General features: G+C 42.9%; 1 protein-coding gene across 3 annotated transcripts in view; it reads left to right on the plus strand.

Annotated features, from left to right (window-relative positions):
• Positions 1-17219, plus strand: part of znf438 (zinc finger protein 438) — a 54643-nt gene extending 37424 nt beyond the window's left edge. Inside the window, exons 1-3 of one of the 3 annotated variants that reach the window (XM_085286256.1) lie at positions 7991-8741; positions 12489-14254; positions 14390-17219. In XM_085286256.1, coding sequence (XP_085142382.1) covers positions 12513-14254; positions 14390-14978 — 2331 coding nt within the window. In that variant the 5' untranslated portion in view covers positions 7991-8741; positions 12489-12512 and the 3' untranslated portion in view covers positions 14979-17219. Of the gene's footprint in view, positions 1-2733; positions 10185-12488; positions 14255-14389 lie in introns of those variants that run through there. The other 2 variants (XM_085286255.1, XR_014893816.1) reach the window with 2 other exon arrangements.
• Positions 17220-19384: the final 2165 nt, after the last annotated feature.

Consider the following 19384-nt stretch of genomic DNA (forward strand, 5'->3'; position numbering starts at 1 on the left):
AGATGGCCGACTTCTAAATGGCCACCATGGTCACCACCCATCTTGAGGAGTTTGCCCCCTCACATATACTAATGTGCCACAAACAGGACTTTAATATTACCAACCATTCCCATGTTATTACGGTGTATCCATATAAATGGCCCACCCTGTATACTTGTTGGAGATTGGTGTCCACAGTGGGGCTTGCCAAATCCTGGTTTGCTTCCTTACTGGTGAAGGCAGCTTCTGCTGCTGTACATCTATGAGTATCAATACTTTTATGTGTTTAACCTACTGTACCTGTGCCTACTACCAGGTAAACAAAGCTAAGAGATCTTGTCAATGACGGTTCTTCTTTGTGGATTTCAGTGCAAATAGTGCAGTTATGTAGTTATGCAGTACTGTGAAGCACTATGGTCAACACTGTTGTTTTAATATGTGCTATATAAATAAATTTTGATTTGATTTTGATTTGATGTACAGTCTTGGATGGCAGTTTCTTAACTAAAATGGTCCCAAGTGGCTGTCCTGTAACACGTCTTGTCATCTCTGACAGCTCTCGTCCCTCTCTTCTTTCCTTTTCTCCTCCAGCTCCCCTCTGCTTTTCCACCACTGTTTAGTGCTGTTTGACCTGCTCAGAAGGGCCCAAATGTCACAGCAGAGGGAAAGGTCAGGTAAAGGTTTTAGTGCTGAGCAAAGTCTGGACGGCTAACACAGCGCTGGATGCCCGAGGGCGTCGAGGCGGGGGAGGAGGGCCACGTTAACACTTCCGACCTTGAATACACACACACCTACCTCTACACAGTTACGTGCACTTTGACACACTGCTGTCACCTCGCATCCGTGTCGACGTCACTCAGCTCAGAGCCGGGAGCCACATCAGCTGCGTGCAACGTGGCCGCGTCTGTTTATGTGTGCTCGTACGCTCATTTGGGTCATCTGCAAGCACAGATGATTGAGGACGCTATGGCTTCCCGGGGAATGACGCATGGCCTCGCTGTGGACATCAGGTCACAGGTCGCTGGCTGTCGGGGGTTTACAGGATCCTGCTTTTAAAGGGCAGGACCTCCATTTTTTACTGACCACTTTGGAATCCTTTTGAATAGAAAATTATTTGGATTCATATAAAAAGGACGAGTGCGTACACTTCCTTATTTTGCAAGTGAATGAAAGCAAAACACAGAGAGTCTGAGTTCAGTGTGTTCTGTACGGTGAATGGCAGATCAGTGGTGGGATTTCTTTATTGATTAATCTACATCCACATGCAGGGCAGAGCAGCCGGATCCTAATTGGAATGGATTTCTCTCTTGCATTGATTTGCTCAGGTGACAGTGGATGACATATGTGTGTGTGCGTGCGCTGAATACCATATGGTGTTCTGATGTTCTGTCTTACAACAGCTTTCGCTGTTTGTTGTCCGGTGAAGAGGTGAAAAGGAGCAGCTGGATGTTGGCAGCGTGTGCGCCTCTTCTTTGGCTCTCTCATTCAGAAGCACTCTGAGATAAAGCAAGAACACTGACTTCATTACCCCATGACTGCTTTCATGCTTTCACCCACACACACATGCATATACGAGCTGGTGCGCAAAAATGAGTAGTTAGCATGCATGCAGGCAGAAGCAATGGAGCACAGATAACTTTACACAGGAGGGAATGATGTCATTTCCTCTTGGATGCATTTTTGGTTTTTTTTATGTTTTTGCATCTTAACAAAGGCAAGAAAGGTTTATCTTTTTAACTAACTCTCTCACATTTACTTATCCCACACATAATGTGTGTGTGCGTGCAAGAGAGAGGGGGCTACTGAGAGATGGCCGCTGGACATGGCTTCTCACAGCCGACTGGCCCCGACCCCCCATGATCTGCTCTCTTATCTAGTCCAGATCCTGGCCTTTCATCTGGGCTAAAACCTGGGGGAGCTTGGCCTCTGCTGTTTTTTAAGTCTTCTCTCTCTCTCTCTCTCTCTCTCTCTCTCTCTCTCTCTCTCTCTCTCTCTCTCTCTCTCTCTCTCTCTCTCTCTCTCTCTCTCTCTCTCTCTCTCTCTCTCTCTCTCTCTCTCTCACACACACACACACACACACACACACACACACACACACACACACACACACACACACACACACACACGCAGTCTCATTCCAGACCCCCTCCATCTCCAGACTCTATCTGTGAGTCCCAGATGAGCATTGCTCTCACCTACAAGAAGAGATAACAAACCTCACACTCCTCTGCTCTCCTTTCCCCAAAATACTTCAGATTTGATTTCTTCAAAACTCACTGTGAGGGGAAAAAAAAGAAATTACCTCCCCTTTCTCCCTTTCTTATTGTCTGCTTCGTTTTCATGTGAGAATTGGGTTTTTGTAATGTTTTTTTTTTTCTTTTTTCGAGATGTGGTTGTTGTTATGTTTGGGTCCTTGCCACCGCCTTCATAGATAGGAAGCAAAATGCTGCACTCTGCAGTTTAAACAGTAGTTGTTTGGCTAAAAGCGAGACAAAGCAGAATCACAGAACGCATCGGGGATGCTCCCCAAACACGGTGCTCTTCATGTTTTGACACTGAACAAAGTGGCGCTTTCAGTTCTCACTAAATTGCATTACTGCCTAACAATAGGTGGGTTGTTTTGGCTGGTCGGCCAGTCGGTCTTGGCTGGACCAGATCTTCATGTGACCAGCGTTCAGCTGTGAGAGCATGAGCTGACGTTTTTGTGTGTGTGAGTAAAGCGTCTGCAGTTCATACCATGTCATTCCATTCCAGGTGGATGCCTGGCCCGTCCCCACTCTGCCCTGCTGCTCACCCCTGACCTGTTTCCAGCATAAACACCAGATCCTCACCTCTCACCCCTCTGGCTTTACCTGATAATCTGTCTCTGTGGAGCAACCCCCCTCTTTCTCACACACACACTATCGTTTTTCTTCTTTCTTCCTTAGTTTCTTACATTCTCTCCAGAAACCAGATTTCTGCATCACCCTAGCAGTGACCTCTGACCCCAGTCAGATCGGAGCAGTTGGCGTTTTGAATCCAGCAGCAGTTTGAGTAGCATCAGTGACCTGCTTGCACATTTGTCTCTTAGCCTTGTTGTGTTATGCCCCCTCGAGTCAAAGCTGCATAACAGTTAAGGTGAATGGGGTTCGCATTCGAAGACATTTTTCTTTACGGGAGCATGTCGGCCATCAGTGTGTGGATGAGTTATTTTGGAAAGTGTTCACAGGCCCTTCACGTTTTATGAATTAAATGCACTTCTTGCTTATTTTTCTGCACACAATAAATCACATTTACAAAGCAAAGACTTCTTTGTAATTACTGTGAATTTTATTTAATGAGCAATCTTTGTCACGGCACACTAATCTGAGCTTTACTGAGGTGAGTCTGGTTTACATTGATGCTAGCTTAGGTCACACGATTAGCAGGCGAACATGGCGCAAAGGTGAAATGGAGCGACCGATCCAAAGCCCTCTGCTGTGCATCTTCCACGACTTTCCTGTCCACTCTCCACTGTCTATAAAAATGAAAGGCCCAAAAAAATAACACATTAAAAAATATTATCTTTCCAATTTACATATGGCATCATCACCCAACCCCTCCTTTTTCTTTCCTTTTTTTTGGAGGACTGCACATAAGTGCACTTCTGTAGCCTGTGCTTTGTTGGAGTTTATCCATTCTCTATACGTAGACAAAGAGTGGGCACGTAGCAGGACCATCCTTGAATTAAGATCCAGCTTTCTGTTAGGATTTTTCTAATCATCCCTCAAAGATCCAAGGCAGATGGCCAAACAAAGTGATGTAACCAGATTGAAAAAGGCTTTCACTAGGGCTGCTCGATTATGGCAAAAATGATAATCACGATTATTTTCACTGAAATTGAGATCTCGATTATTTGACGATATTTATTTAACAATAACAATGTATTGAATAATGACTTTAAAGATTGTCAAAAAATAATATAAAATAGTGTGCAAATACTGATAACAGTGCAAATGTTTGCAATATAAAAAATAAATGAAAAATGTAAACATCTATGTTTAGTGAACTTTGCAGTGTTGCTCTGTGGTGCAGCTACGACACTGTAGCAAAGTTTACACACTGTGTCTACTTGATTCACGTCTGACTCCGCGAACCCATAATGTTTCCACACCACTGAAGTTTTTTTTTACCTCTCTTTTCAACCAACGGCAGTCACTCTCCTCTCCAAATAACTTCTACTTAGCTTTCCGAGCTTCCCTCGGGTCCTCTTAATTGTTGTGACGGGTGTTCGAAATGCAGAGAGGTGCGCTCGATTTGCCACACGGAGCAGTGCGAGAGTAAAGCACGAGGGAGGAGCTAATAATCGGCTTAGTCATTTTTAATGATCGTTGAAAGCCCATATCGTAATCGTGATTAAAATTCGATTAATTGAGCAGCCCTAGCTTTCACCAATAAAATGGTCAAGAAACACCATCTCCATTTGTTGCAGAGCTCCACTAGTCTGGAGAAACTGTAAGCAGAGCAGCCATCTCAAAAACTCATAGCTGATCAGACCTAGAGTGGACAGACAAAATCTGGCAGGATCCAGATATTGCTCATCACTGGGCCTAATGGGATATTTGGTTAAGTACGCTGGTGCCAGCATCATCCTGTCATGTGTAAAATAACAACTAAAGGTATCTGAAAGCTTTGTCTATCATTTGTGTGTCTACTGAAAATGACATTGCATTCTGTTGTCTTCTTTGATCAGATGTTGAGCCTTGAAATGCTTTGACCTGTGAAACAGAAAACAACAGAACTATTAAAAATTCTAGTTACACTAGCTGGATTTTATTATAGCTTGTGCTTGATTGTAACTGGACATTGCAAAGGGCTGCAGGTCTAGCTTTTAAACAACCGTTGCTCTTGATTTCTGTTCATTTGGTGTCTTTTTGTGTTTGAACACCAAAATAACCTTCTGGGGAGAATAGAGAATGATGACAGGGCAAGTTGACCGCTGCTGTTACATCAACAAGAAATCAAACCCTTGCCCACTCCTTCCTCTTTCTCATTCTCATTTTTGTCTCTTCCCTCTCCAATGTGCCTGAAGTGGAAGAAGGGAGTTTTTAAAATGCAGGTTATGTAGATAGAGGCACATACTGAGACCTGAATCAAATTATGAGCACACGGAGGGAAATTAGCAAACTGTAGAAGGGTTACAAAAATAGCTGGAAGTTTAAAAGTAGCACTTTGACATATATCTGTATTGCCTTCTGTGCAACAGTAAAGGGGTCTGTGTTGTGTCATTGACCCATTCAGTGAAGTGAATTAGCAGATGTGGCCCGAAAGTGTTTTTTAAAGTGTTGTCTTTAGGGCCTCTTAAAATGAGAACAAGTCTTAATTGTGATAACAGTACATTCAGTTCAGTTTAATATGGTTTTATCATGGCCTCCAGATGCTTTATATTGTAAGTTAAAGACACTATAATAATACAGAGGAAACTTCAACAATTAGATCATCCCATACGAGCAAGCAATTGGTGACAGTGGGGAGGAAAAACTCCCCTTTTAACAGGAAGAAACCTCCAGCAGAACAAGGCTCAGGGAGGGACAGATGTGGAGAGGGAGTCTGGACAAAAGAAACAGTCAGAGATTAAATCCTGAAATGAGCTAAAATGAGTCCCACAAATGAATGGAAGTTAGCATGCTAAGTGACAATGGCAGCTCTGTAAAACATTCATATATACCTACCTAACGATCAGGTGGCTGATCGTTAGGTAGGTATTCAGTTTTCAGGCTTTGGATAGGTAATTTTTAGAGTGTAAATTTATACTGTTTTAAGCTTATGAACATAAACGGTGGTCATCAACTTTCAGCTCGACTCACTGGAGCCATCTTACACCAGGACAGTTTTCATAACCCTCCTGATCTCCCACCGCTGGCGCTGCTCTGTTTGCCTAGTGACTGTGCAGTTGTGCTTCAGCTGCCTACATAGGTTGAGCCTTCTCCTTTCTTTGTGTACAAAGTTGCCCAAGGATAAATTCCCTGAACAAAAATCATGAGGAAGTTTCCCCCTTTCTTTCTGTTCCTACTTCTTCCTCCTGCAGTGAATAAGGTCTTATAAAACACAGCAACGCAATAACACCACAGATAGAAACTTAATTAATGTACACATTGCAGAATTAATCAACAGGTATTGCCTCAAGTCCATTCTCTCACTTTTTATACCTACATAAAGCACCCAGAGGAACGCACATCCCACAGTTTTATTCCACTCTGTGTTCTGCCAAAGTCACAGTCAAATTGGAATCAACTATCCACACAGAGGAGGAATATCTCCAGCTTTATGGAGTCGTAATGCGGTAGGGGTACTGTATAAATAATCTGTGCACAGAAACACTTCCAGCTGTTAAACAATATGCCCTTTGCCGTTTTTCTTTTCCTCTCCTCCTTTTGAGTGTGCAGGGCTTTGAGCGTGAAAGCAGGCAGGGGGTTTTGTATGGAGAAATGATTTTGTTTAAATATTTGCCTTTTGTAACACCTCCAGATTGTTGCACTTTATGCTGTTTGGTATTACAGAGTGGAGCTGGAACATTGCCTGTATCAAACGGTGCTATTAAGGTTCAGGTTATAATGTGAAATTGAAATCCCAGAGTCTGTTTACAGTTAGGCCTTTTGAAGCATTCCAGTGTAATCTGTCCCTGCTTTTGATATAAAGATAGAGTATTGATATAAATGAAGGGAATTCTGTCTTTGTTTTTAAAACCATACCTGTGGCTTTTGATTGATGGATGGAAACGCTATGGTAGATTGAGATAATAAAGACTTGCTTAAAACCTCACTCTGAGGTTATAGTTTCCCCCACTGTATCAACATAGTCAGAAAGGTGAAACATGGAGTGCAAAGCCTCATCCCCACTGGGCTACCATGAATTGTTATTTGTGAACAAGGGATGATAAAATAAACCCAGGTCTTTTTTTTTTCAGGGACATCCTCGTTGCCTTTGGCCAGGTTGAGTAGGGAGCAGCTTTCACGCTCCATTGACTGATCCTTACAGGAAGTGAGGGGGGAGGTAAAAGGAGTCCCTTCACCACAGATCCTCAGCATGTACCTTGACTACATGCTGAGCCCATATCAAAGGGGGCACTCTGTCCTTAGCCTGGGGGACAGAGAGTCTGCTGTTTGGGTCTAGAGAGACATGGGTAATAGGACAGCTTGTCACACTTGTGCATATGCCTGCACGTTGCTGCTGTCTTGCTTGGGTTGCAAAGTAGCGACACCACAAAAAAAAGAAAGAAAAGGAGACCGTATGCAGAGGGGTTGCATTTATATTAAGGTCCGAACCATCAACCACAATGACATGAACTCTAACCAGTTCTCACTAACAGTGCAGTGAGAATACTTAAATTTTGGCTTCTGAAAATTGTTCTTGCATCAGGAGTAAAAAATGCATCCAAAATATATCTCCCGCCCATTCTGACCACATCTTGTTGCCGTCTGTAGACCAAACCAGTTTAAGCCTGCGCACGTGCTACGTGTTGCAGCGTTGACTTTCATTGTTCATGTGGAAAAATCTTGCCTCGTTCATAGACAAAATCTGCATCCACGGGGCAAGATTTACAATACTTGAAGTCACTGATGAACACCTCGACACAAAGCAAAGAAGTCTTTGCTTTGTAAATGTGATACTTGTAAGGCAAGGCAAGGCAAGGCAAGTTTATTTGTATAGCACAATTCAACAACAAGGTGATTCAAAGTGCTTTACAGAGACATTAGAAACAAGAACAAATAAAAAGCATGATTTAAAATTGAATAAAACAAGCAAATAAACTAACTAACTAATTAACAAACAAACAACAGTATATAAAATCAAAACAGATAAAATCAGAACAGTAGATAAAATCAGTAGTTAAATGTAAGTTTTGAAATTTAAGCTTAAAGTGTGGATTTGGTGCTTTATTCAAATGCAGCTGAGAACAGGTGAGTCTTCAACCTGGATTTAAATAAACTGAGTGTTTCAGCTGATCTGAGGCTTTCTGGGAGTTTGTTCCAGATATAAGGAGCATAAAAGCTGAATGCAGCTTCTCCGTGTCTGGTTCTGACTCTGGGAACTGATAAAAGACCGGATCCAGATGACCTGAGGGATCTGGATGGTTCATACTGGGTCAGGAGGTCATTGATGTATTTTGGTCCTAAACCATTCAGAGCTTTATAGGCCAGCATCAGAACTTTAAAGTCTATCCTCTGACGGACAGGCAGCCAGTGTGTGGTAGGACTCGACTTAAGCGGTCAAAGAAGTGCAGGAGACTGATGCTGTCCAGTGTAGCAAGTGATTTATTTACCATTCTGTGGCCCAAGAATATTTACAAAGAAACAAATAAGAAACTCAACTCTATAATAAACTCAATTCAAATAAACATAACTGAACTTAAATCAACGGAAATTAAGGTCAAACTGCACACAGCTACACTGACCTGAACCCTTCTTCTGAAACACCTGAGTTCGTCTGCTTAAATAGTCCCCTTAATCAAACACTTTCTCCTCTGGACTATTCCATTCAGTAGGTAGGTGAGATGAACATGATTATATTCATCCTCTACTACTCCTCTTGACTGGCAACATAAACTCTGGTGTAATCAATACATATCACAACATTAAATCTATTTCTTTATAAACCCTTTAAAATCAACTTTATTAAATTATAAGAATTCTTCCCCTCCTGCCCTTGGTCTCTTCCTGTGACCTCAGATGAACCCAGAAGGTATAAAGCAGGAAGTAGAACTACATTTCCTCCTTTTGCTTCTGGAAGACAGGTAGGTAAAGGTAAGTTCAAACAATACAAATTAACAGTTGAAATAAATAACATGTTAACTTAACAAACTTGCATGAATTGATTTAAACCAAGATGTTATATTATATAATCTGTAAAAGTGCAGAACATAAACAAACCCGGGATAGTAGATGTTTGCCTATTGCAGATTACATGTGAAATATGGTTAAATCAAAACAAGAATGTTAACTAAGAATGTAGACAAATGGTCTTCTCACCCACTTTGTCACACAGTGTAAGGACCTCAGAGCTGGACTGATGTGGTCCACTTTTTTGGTCTTAGTGAGGACTCGAGCAGCAGAGTTCTGAATGAGCTGTAGTTGTCTGACTGATTTTTTAGGTAGACCTGTAAAGATGCTGTTACAGTAATCAAGCCTACTAAAGATGAATGCATGGACTAGTTTTTCCAGGTCCTGTTGAGACCTCAGATCTTTTATCCTTGATATATTCTTGAGGTGATAGTAAGCTGACTTTGTTATTGTCTTAATGTGTTTTTCTAAGTTTAGGTCTGCATCCATCACTACACCCAAATTTCTCGCCTGGTTTGTGGTTTTTAGATGTATAGATTGAAGTTCTCTGGTGACCTGTAATCGTTTTTCTTTGGCGCCAAAGACTATTACCTCAGTTTTGTTTTTGTTTAGCTGGAGAAAATTGTGGCACAACCAGTCATTGATTTCCTCAATGCATTTACCAAGAGCCTGTACAGGGCCTCGGTCTCCTGGTGACATTGTGATATATATTTGTGTGTCATCTGCATAGCTGTGATAGTTTATTTTGTTGTTGTTTATAATCTGTGCCAGTGGGAGCATGTAGATGTTAAACAGAAGGGGTCCCAAGATGGAACCTTGGGGAACTCCACATGTGATACTTGTCTGCTCAGATGTGAAGTTACCTATTGATACAAAGTATTTCCTGTTTTCTACGTATGTTTTGAACCAGTTTAGTACAGTTCCTGAAAGACCTGTCCAGTTCTCCAGCCGTTTGAGTAATATGTTGTGGTCAACTGTATCAAATGCTGCACTGAGATCCAGTAAAACTAGGACTGACATTTTTCCACTGTCTGTATTCAGACATATGTCATTAAACACTTTGGTCAGAGTGGTTTCAGTGCTGTGGTTCTGTCTAAAACCTGACTGGAAGGCATCGTAGCAATTATTCTGTTTTAAGAAGTAACTGAGCTGTTGGGAAACTGCTTTTTCAATGATCTTACTTAAAAACGGGAGATTTGAGATCGGCCTGTAGTTGTTCATTTGTGTCTTGTCAAGATTGTCCTTTTTCAGTATAGGTTTGATTACAGCAGTTTTTAGTGATTCTGGAAACACACCTGATAATAAAGAAAAGTTGACGATCTGTAACAGGTCTGACTCTAAAGTCTTTGAGACCTTTTTGAAAAAACTTGTTGGCAGGACATCTAAACAGCAGGAGGAGGAGTTCAGTTGACCTAAGATGTCCTCCAGGTCTTTGCTGTTAATAGGTTGAAACTGTTTCATGGTGTTTAAACAGTTTTTTGGTGGACACAGTACATATCCTGGATCTGCTGTTGATGTACCAATTGCTTGTCTAATTTTTTGGATTTTTTCAGTGAAGAATTTGGCAAAGTCATTGCAGGCCATGGTCGAATGAAGTTCAGCTGCCACTGACACAGGAGGGTTTGTTAGCCTGTCAACTGTAGAAAATAAGACCCGAGCATTATGGCTGTTTTTAGTGATGATGTCAGAGAAGTAGGACCTCCTTGCATTCCTCAGTTGTAAATTATAATTGTGAAGTTTCTCTTTATAAATGTCATAATGAACCTGGAGGTTTGTTTTTCTCCATCTGCGCTCAGCTTTCCTACACTCTCTTTTTTCATTTTCACCAGTGTGGAGTTTCTCCATGGAGACTTTTTCCTTCCAGAGATAACCTTCACCTTAATGGGAGCAATAGTGTCCATTACATTTAACATGTTAGCATTGAAGCTATTGACGAGCTCATTGACTGACCCTCTGGGCAGGTCAGGTGTTAATGGGAAGACCTGGTTAAAAATTGCACTACTGTGTTCAGTTATACACCGTTTTGTGATCACTGTTGTTGATATATTTGTGTGGGCTGAGATTTTACTTTCAAAGAAAACACAGTAATGATCAGACAGGCCCACATCAGACACAGTAACCTTTGAAATGCTCAGGCCTTTGGAGATCAGTAGGTCAAGAGTGTGTCCTCTATTATGTGTGGCCTCTGTTACATGCTGAGTCAGCCCAAAGTTGCCCAGAGTGTTACTCAGGTCTTTAGTCCCTTTGTCCTGAGGGTTGTCCACATGAATGTTAAAATCCCCAGCAATAATTACACAGTCAAAATCAACACAGATCACAGACAGCAGTTCACTGAGGTCATTAAAAAAGTCTGTGCAGTATTTGGGAGGCCTATAAACATTAAGAAACACAACTTTGGATGGGGCCTTCAGCTGTAAAGCCACATATTCAAAAGACTGAAAACTTCCAGGAGATAGCTGCTTACAGCAACCCCTCCTCCTCTCCTGCTCGCCCTGACCTCACTGATAAAACTGTAGTTAGGAGGGGTCGTCTCGATGAGAACAGCTCCACTGTTACTTTGGTCCAACCAAGTTTCAGTTAAAAACATAAAATCAAGGCTGTGCTCAGTGATTAAATCATTAATTAAAAATGTTTTCCCAGCTAGAGATCTAATGTTTAATAAAGCCAACTTAAGTGTTTTAGAGGTATTACTTGTCCCCTCATGTTTGGGAGCAGTCTGTGGCACACAAGGTATGTTTACTATGTTTAAAGATCTTTTAGAGTGCAGCTCTCTGTGTTTTGACCAGGCCACATGTCTCCTGTCACCTAAAAGTACAGAAACTTTAAAACCTTCTAGTAAACAGGGTCCCAGCTTCTCCTGGGAAAAGTCATCACTGCCATAATCCTCACAGCCCGGACCCTTCACATATCAGACTGCGGAGACAGGGCATGAAGAGGAACTAAGGGGGGCGAGGCTGGGCAATGTGACTTCGATTGCTCTGTTGAGGGTGGGGCTCGATGGCGAACCTTTGGCCGCTCTGGTGGGGGGTTTATGGGGGACAAAAAGGGATTGGGACGGGGGGTAGATCTGAGCCCAGCATTGACCCGCTCCATCATCTCCTCAGTGAATTTCAGGTGTGGGGAGGAGGGAGAAAGGGAGGGGGAGGAGGGTGATGGCCTGTCAGGGGTTTGGGGGACTGGGGAAGGTCGTGGTCCCTTGTCCTGGTCGTTGGTGTTGTTGAGAGAGTTGGAGGCAAATAGGGACCCCTCTTCTTGCCTTAGATGTCTCTCCTTTCTGAGGCTCTTCCTCAGATGCCATGGATGTCTCTCCTTTCTGAGGCTCTTCCCGGGTGGGGGCAAATGGAGCTCCTCCTCAAGGTTTCTGCTGGGCTTTGTCTGTTCTTGGAGTACTGTTTGTTCCTCTTTATGAGATAACTCCTCGTTTATCTCAGCCTTGGCACCAAGGACTGTTAGTTGAAGTTCTAGTCACCAGCAATGCACATTTTGGCAGCATGCTGGTAAGTATTTAATGTAAAAGTATATCTGCATTTGTAAATACGATCAGGACGTCTTGGCCTTGATGTTCGTTATTGGCTGTTCCTGTCAGAGCATCAGCATGCAGGCTTAGCTGATGGGTTGCCTGTTCGGGGTTTAAGGGGGATTTAAGACTGGAAAAGCTGAAGGCCCTCAGCGCATGAACTTATATACATGTTTTTTATGCTTGTGTTTCAGTTGGTAGTGACTGCAGACCATCAGATGAAGAGCCTTCAGTTTCGGAGCATTGCCCCCAAGGCCCCGGCTGTGGTGCCCTCTCCTTCCCCTGCGGTCCAGTCCTGTCAGCCCTCATCTGCTCTGCCTGAGGCTACCACTGCCTCAAGCCCCAAGTCCATCATTGTGCCCACCCAAAACTATGCACTCATGCAAATAGCAGGTCAAGATGGCACATTCTCCCTGGTGGCGCTCCCACCTTCTGTTTCTTCTCAGTCGCCGCAGCATCAGAAGAACCTTAAACTACCCATTCCCAGATACCAGCCAATGAGGAGCAAGGGGACCACAGATAAGGTCAAATCTCCTCCACTACCTGCCAGGGTGAAAACAGCCTCCAGAGTTTCTGACTCAGCACAGACCAAATCAGTGGGTTGTGGAGCATCAACAGCTATTAAGAAGAATCTACAAGAGACCAAGCACACAAAGGAAACCCTTGTGCCCAAAGAAGAGCCTTCAGAGCAGCTAATTCTAATAGACCCAGCCTCCTCTGACATCTCTGTTACTGCTCTTCTACCAGATAATGCTGTCCTCTACCCGGGTTCTCAGTTGGAGCGAGTACCAGATGGCTCAGAACGACCTACCACCACTGGTCTCATTCAGAACCTGCAGTACCCCCCTGCTTCCATCAAAAGCTCCCAAAGCAAATCACCGGAGGACAATAAGACTACAGTGAGAGTGTGCCAATCTAAGCTGGCTGCAGCCCAGACCCAGGGCAGTATCACTGTCCTTTCTCCAGCTATCTTCAGTAAAGCAGTCCAGATTATCCCATCCCCACCTAAGGGGAAATTACCCATTTTGCCCTACTCTAAAATGAAGAGCACCCTCATCCCAGCTGCCAAGCTCAATAATTTATCTCCAGAAAAGAAAAGTTTACCTGGCCTGAAAGGACTCACCAGCCCTTTAGATTCTACATCCAAGTCCCACGAGACAGCTGAAACCTTGAGTCACAACCGGGTGCCTAACTCCAGTCTAGAGCCTCAGGCCCAGCCCACATTATTGCCTGTTGTAGGAACACTCCAGAAGCCACCTGGCAAGAAGAGAGGAAGGAAGAGAAAAACAATGGAAGACATCTTAGCTTTTGAAGCCCGCAAGAAAAGGTCTTTATCCTTCTTCCGTAGAAGGGTCCCGGAGAAACAGCCGGCAGTTGTTCCAGGATCCAAACAAAAGGAAGTTGATATTTCAAAAAAATACCGCAGCATTCGACCCAAGCCCATGTTGGTGATGGAGACAGTTCCCCAGTTGGTTAGTCTGCCTGCTATTACGCCAGATGGCCAAGAACAGGAGCTCATACTTGGTCATCAGCTCCCCACCTCTACCACAACAAAAGCATTGGACTGTCCACCTCAGCCAACCCCGGTAACCCTCCACCTCAGAGGAGGCTCCCATCCTAGAGTGTTCATAGGAAGCCGACCGCCCCACCGCTGCCCCACCTGCAGCCGCTGCTTCAAATTCAAGCATCACCTTCAGAGCCACATGAACAGTCACGCCAACAATCGGCCGCACATCTGCCCCGTCTGCCGCAAGACGTACGCTCACTCAAGCAGCCTGAGCACCCACAAGAAGCTTCATCACTCTGAGGTACGGCCACGTCGTTCTCTATCCTGCGAGTTCTGCGAAAAGGCCTTTGGATATGTTGGGGTATACTTCAGTCATCTGAGAGAGGTCCATAAGGTGGTGCTAACCGTGGAGCCGTCAGTCAGTCATCACGAGGAAGACGTGCTTGTAGAGGGGTAAGATTATTAGCGATTGAGATAACTAATGAATATATGCTGCAACCTCATTTTTGATCTTTAACTTCTGGCAAGGGGAATTAAACAGCCAAAGATACTGACTGACTGCACCTTATTCCTTTTATTTCTCTGCAGGGGCAGCTTGCCGGAACCATCAGATGAACAGGATTGTGAAGATCCTGTGGAGCTGCAGATCAAATGTGGCCGCTGTCAGGCAATCACTCCCACCTTTGCAGACATGAAGATGCATTTGCGATATGTGCACGGGGAGGAGGTCCACATTCAACTCTGTGAGGGCCAACCCCCACGGGGAGGCCGTGAGGCTGAGAACGAACTGGTAAAGCACGCTGCCCACTACTGGCGACAGTTAAATGAGAAGCGCAATCTGGTCAAGTGTGGAAGCTGCGACGAAGAATTCTTTTCTTTCTCCAAGCTTAAGAAGCACATCATGTCCCACCACCGAGGAAGGGAAGGAGATGACAGCGGGGTCCTCCCATCACCAGAAAGCAGCGGAGGCCTCGGCATTCTTGCCACAGGTGCAGTTTTTAACTGTGTGCTTTGCAGTGAGGTGCTAGACACTAAAGAGCTGGTCATGGAGCACTGGAGGTGTCACCACCACTGTGAGCGTCCGAGCCTGCTGTGGGATGCCCTGAGCTCATACTCTGGCCAGGAAGAGGGCGAGGCCGACCGGGATCTGGAAACTCCTGCTCCAAGCCCGCGTTAGCCGACTGGCCCTTTGGGTTGGCGTGGGCTCCTACTCATACACACTCAGTTCTAACAATCAGCAGCACAGGGATAGAGATGTTCTCTTATAGCACTAGTTTCATCTTTCACCACTGGAGAAATCTGACCTTGTGCAAAAGATGAAAAACAGTAAAGATAAAATCAAGCCTGTGGTGAAAAGTGATCTTTGTGTTAAGATTTGCAAGAGATGCTCTCGCTAGGTCAGAGAATCCAGTTTTATACACAATATCATTTTTCATGTTATTTTGATTGCACTGTTCTGTTTTTGGACTTTGTTTTGTTTGGAAGTATGTATTTAATATCTCGTTGGAAATGCAAATGATTATTTTCTATCTATTGTTTATTTAAAAGTTATTAGAGGTCATCTATGACCCAACTGAAATAGTCCAGGGGTCATTTCACCCTTTAATATATCTAGCCATGCAGATAAGATCAGATTTTCTTATCTTTTTTTTAAACGTGCCGAACCAAAACGAAAAGTGACACCACACACGATCAAATGTTTAAAAGCGAAACATGTTTTTGTAGCCAGATAATCCTTTCCATGTAACACCAGGCACATTTTTCACAGGACAAAGGTTTAGCAGTCAACTGCTGTAGCTCCAAGTTTGTTGTTCATAAGTCACAATAGCTCCTGCAGCTTCCTACTCGTTATTTCCCATTCATTTTGCTATTTTTATAAGCAAAACATTATTGGGGATATGTAAAATGTGAGCACAAACTAATTCTAGTCACCTCCATTTATCAGATAGAGTCAGAAATCTTAAAGATGACTCAAGCTACCAGGTCTGCATGGCTAGATACTACAAGAGAGCATTGAGGAGATCATTTTATTCGGGGACGGCTGAATTAAAAGTAGTTCATTGGGTACCATCTCAGTGGCTGACAATTTAACCACTGGCCTTTGCGTCATAACAGTTTAAAAGTGTTCTGTAACTGTACAATCCTCAGTGTAGTATTGCTCGTGTAACAGAGTCCGATTAAGGGCAGTATTGGGGTTCATTATCCACCTGGACCCATGAAGGAACACTTTTCTTAACCAGCACCCAAGTGACATCCTTGTGGCCTTCTGAGAAAAAAAAAAACGGAAAAAAAATGTTGGTGTTCATGCGTAACGTGACTTATCATTGGTATGGTCCTCAGTAAGCCGAGTTCTATCTTCTTGACTTGTCGATTAATGCCTATATGTGTATTCTGTGATATGCCAAGGGTCTATTCACACTTGTGATTGTAGAAGTGAGGTTTGCATTGAAGCTTTTTCAACCACTGACAGAATACCATCGGTTTAGTAAATACGCAAAGGAAAACCATTGAATCGCCTACCTGTTGTTGCCAGCTCATGTACGCACCTGTGGAATTGTGTGCACCTAGACTCTGAATAGAGTTAATATAAACTGTTGTCAAGTCCAGAAAATATGCTATTTTATACTATATAGATTATTAAAGAGGTCTCTGAGAATATTTATGCTTGTTATTGGTCCTTAAAGAACCAGCACTGAGACATTTGTTGTTTGCTTCTTTTTTGGGGGTGGGGGTGCTTAAATGTCTTGCTCTTGGTTGGGGAGCACAGTAGCTCTGTTAACGTCTGTCTGTATGTATCTTTCATATGAAGAAGAAAATAAAAAAATCACAGGGTCAAGTGAATGTACCTGAATCTTTTAAAAGACCTACCAAAAGTATATATATGCTACATAGACTTATTCTATAGATAGAATATATAGATATAATGAGAATAAATATATATATATTTACATAGAGTAACTAGTGAATCAGCTGCTTTGTTCTGTCAGTGAAGGAGGGGAAACAAGATGCATATATCATTGCCAGCACTGGCAACAAAAAGCCATGTAGAGCTGTCCTTATGTGTCTGACACAAACAGGGGACTGAATGAAGGCCAAAGCACTGAGAGAGTACTCTGATGTGTCTGGGTGTTCATCGGTGACTTGTTCTTCGCTTTCAAGCCCTCAACGCAAACCAGGAAGTGGCAGGCTTAAGGGTCAGTCTCTTCTCTCCTCAGATACGTGCGTGTATGACTGTCAGCAAAAGTCAGAAAGTGAAAAATCTCACATTAGGCGATGTAATGTGTTTGGCTCACATGATATGTTGGCTGTCAGAAACAAAAAAAAATAACAAAAGACTGAAAGTGTTCGTGCTTGTGGCTGTTTATGTACCTGAAGAACCTGATGTTTATGAGAATAAAGATATGCTTTGTTCAGGACACTGTGTGTGTGTGGACGTTTTTTTTTCTTCTTCTTTTTTTCACTAAACAGTTAGTAACTCAGGAAAAGTTAAAGTTCAGAATGCTAAACTTGTAAGAAGCATAGACTGTATTTGAAAACAATGGACAGAGCCGCCATGATGCCACCCACTGTGTATTTGAAGGTTTAACATTAGCTCTTTATAATAATGGGGCTGGGGCTTGCTGGGCCTAGTTTAAGATGGGACATGGTCACTGCTCCCGTCTGGACGCTTCTGCCCCTTCCTGGGATTCAGGTTCTTGTTGGTTCTGAGGTGCGTGGCTGGATGTTCTAGTGTGGTCATTGGCCCGCTCCCCTCGTGGCTTGGGTTGGCCACTAGGGGAATGTCGGGTTCCTGGTGCAGTAGTTGGCGATACATTGTACATTTCTATTTGTTTCCATCAACCATTTCTGGCTTGTTTCTCTTGCCTGTCTTGCCTTAGACATCTTCATACTATTCCACTTACAATGTAATAGCAAAATGAACACAAAAAGAAACTGTGCGGCTGTTCTTGCAAAAGCAAAATGTGTTCGGCACCAAAATGCATTCAGATCACAGTTCTGATTGCAAAAGCTTCCACACAGGACAGGATTTATTAAAAAGAAGTTTGCATTACTTCATTTATGTAATGACGCTGAGTGGTTGGGTGTGGCTGATACATAACTTGCATTATTTATATCAATAAAGAATAACAATCACTAATAATCATTAGTTATTATTAATCTCTCACTCTCTTCCACGCAAGGTTATTATCGTTAACGAAAACTAATGAAATAACGAAAACTAGAAGTGAAAAAACATTTTCGTTAACGGAAATAAAAATAAAAACGAGACTTTACGAAAAAAGGAAACTAACTAAAACTGTAATGAGTGTTCACAAAACTAACTAAAATTAACTGAATTTATAGCAAAAATGTGTTTAGTTTTCATTGATGTGTGCGTGTCATCCAATAGTCAAGGGTGAAAATGAAGTTTAGTTTCCAGATTTTTCTTGCTGTCTCATTATGCCAGCAGGTGGCAGCACGTTAGTCGAGTCGTCTGCGTTGCTGCTCCGTCCACGCGCAGAATCATGTCAGGAAAAGTTGGGAGAAAGCGCCAGAGTCCAATTTGGGATTACTTTGAATATGACTGTGTTTTGGATGAAGCAAGTGTCTTGTAGTGGAAAGAGACAAAATATGAGGGACATTTCTCAAGGGAAAAAAATCCCACAAACCTTAAAGTGCACTTGAAAAGCTCACACAAGAAGGCTGACCTAGCTTACCTTGAGAAGGTAAGGGAGCACACTCAACCCTCATCCCCAGAAACAGAAGCTAACCCCAGGCAAGGCAGCGTGATGCATCCCGAGACAACAGGACTGGGATATCTACACAACTGTGTGAGTCAATTGCCTTCAAAAAGTTTATCAATTCACTTGAACCAAAGTTACGAACACCCGGTGCTGCAAGAGTTAATAGTCTCATTGGGGCCAAGATATACATTTTATAGTTGCCTGGTATCAATGGTTGTTCATCTGGCCTAATTTATTTATTTATTTATTTATTTAAAGAACCCATAGGTGGGAATGTGAGTTGTCTGTCTCTGCGTGTTAGCCCTGCGACAGACAGGCGACCTGTGCAGGGTGCAGGGTATGGTAGCTGGAATAGCAACATACCCAAGGATAAGCAGAAGAGAATGACTGATATGATGAAACTGGGATTTTGTTACACTTAATTATTGCAAACACGACTAAAACTATAACTGAAACTAATCAAAACCAAACTGAAACTAAGGATTTTCAAAAAAATATAAACTAAACTAAACTAGCAAACAATTGGTAAAAACTAATTAAAACTGATATAAAATTGAAAATCTGAAGTCAAAACCAAATAAAAATAAAAACTAATGAAAATTGAAAAACTATTAAAACTCTGCTTCCACACCATGGCCGCTACGAACTCAAACAAACAACACAAAACAACGACAGCCTCTGTCAGGTTTTGTATTGGTGCCTCAACTTGTCTCTTGTCCCGTCTCCCTCCAATCACCCTCAAACGGTCATAGCTGACAGTTCATCCCTGAGTCTGGTTCTGCTGGAGGTTCTTCCTGTTAAAAGGGAGTTTTTCCTTCCCACTGTCGCCAAGTGCTTGCTCATAAGCTGTCATCTGATC

This window comes from Mchenga conophoros, linkage group LG9 (genome assembly GCF_057382185.1).
Source record: "Mchenga conophoros isolate Kocher_MC1m ecotype Shallow Benthic linkage group LG9, M_conophoros_male_GT1.1, whole genome shotgun sequence".
NCBI classification, from domain to species: Eukaryota; Metazoa; Chordata; class Actinopteri; order Cichliformes; family Cichlidae; genus Mchenga; species Mchenga conophoros.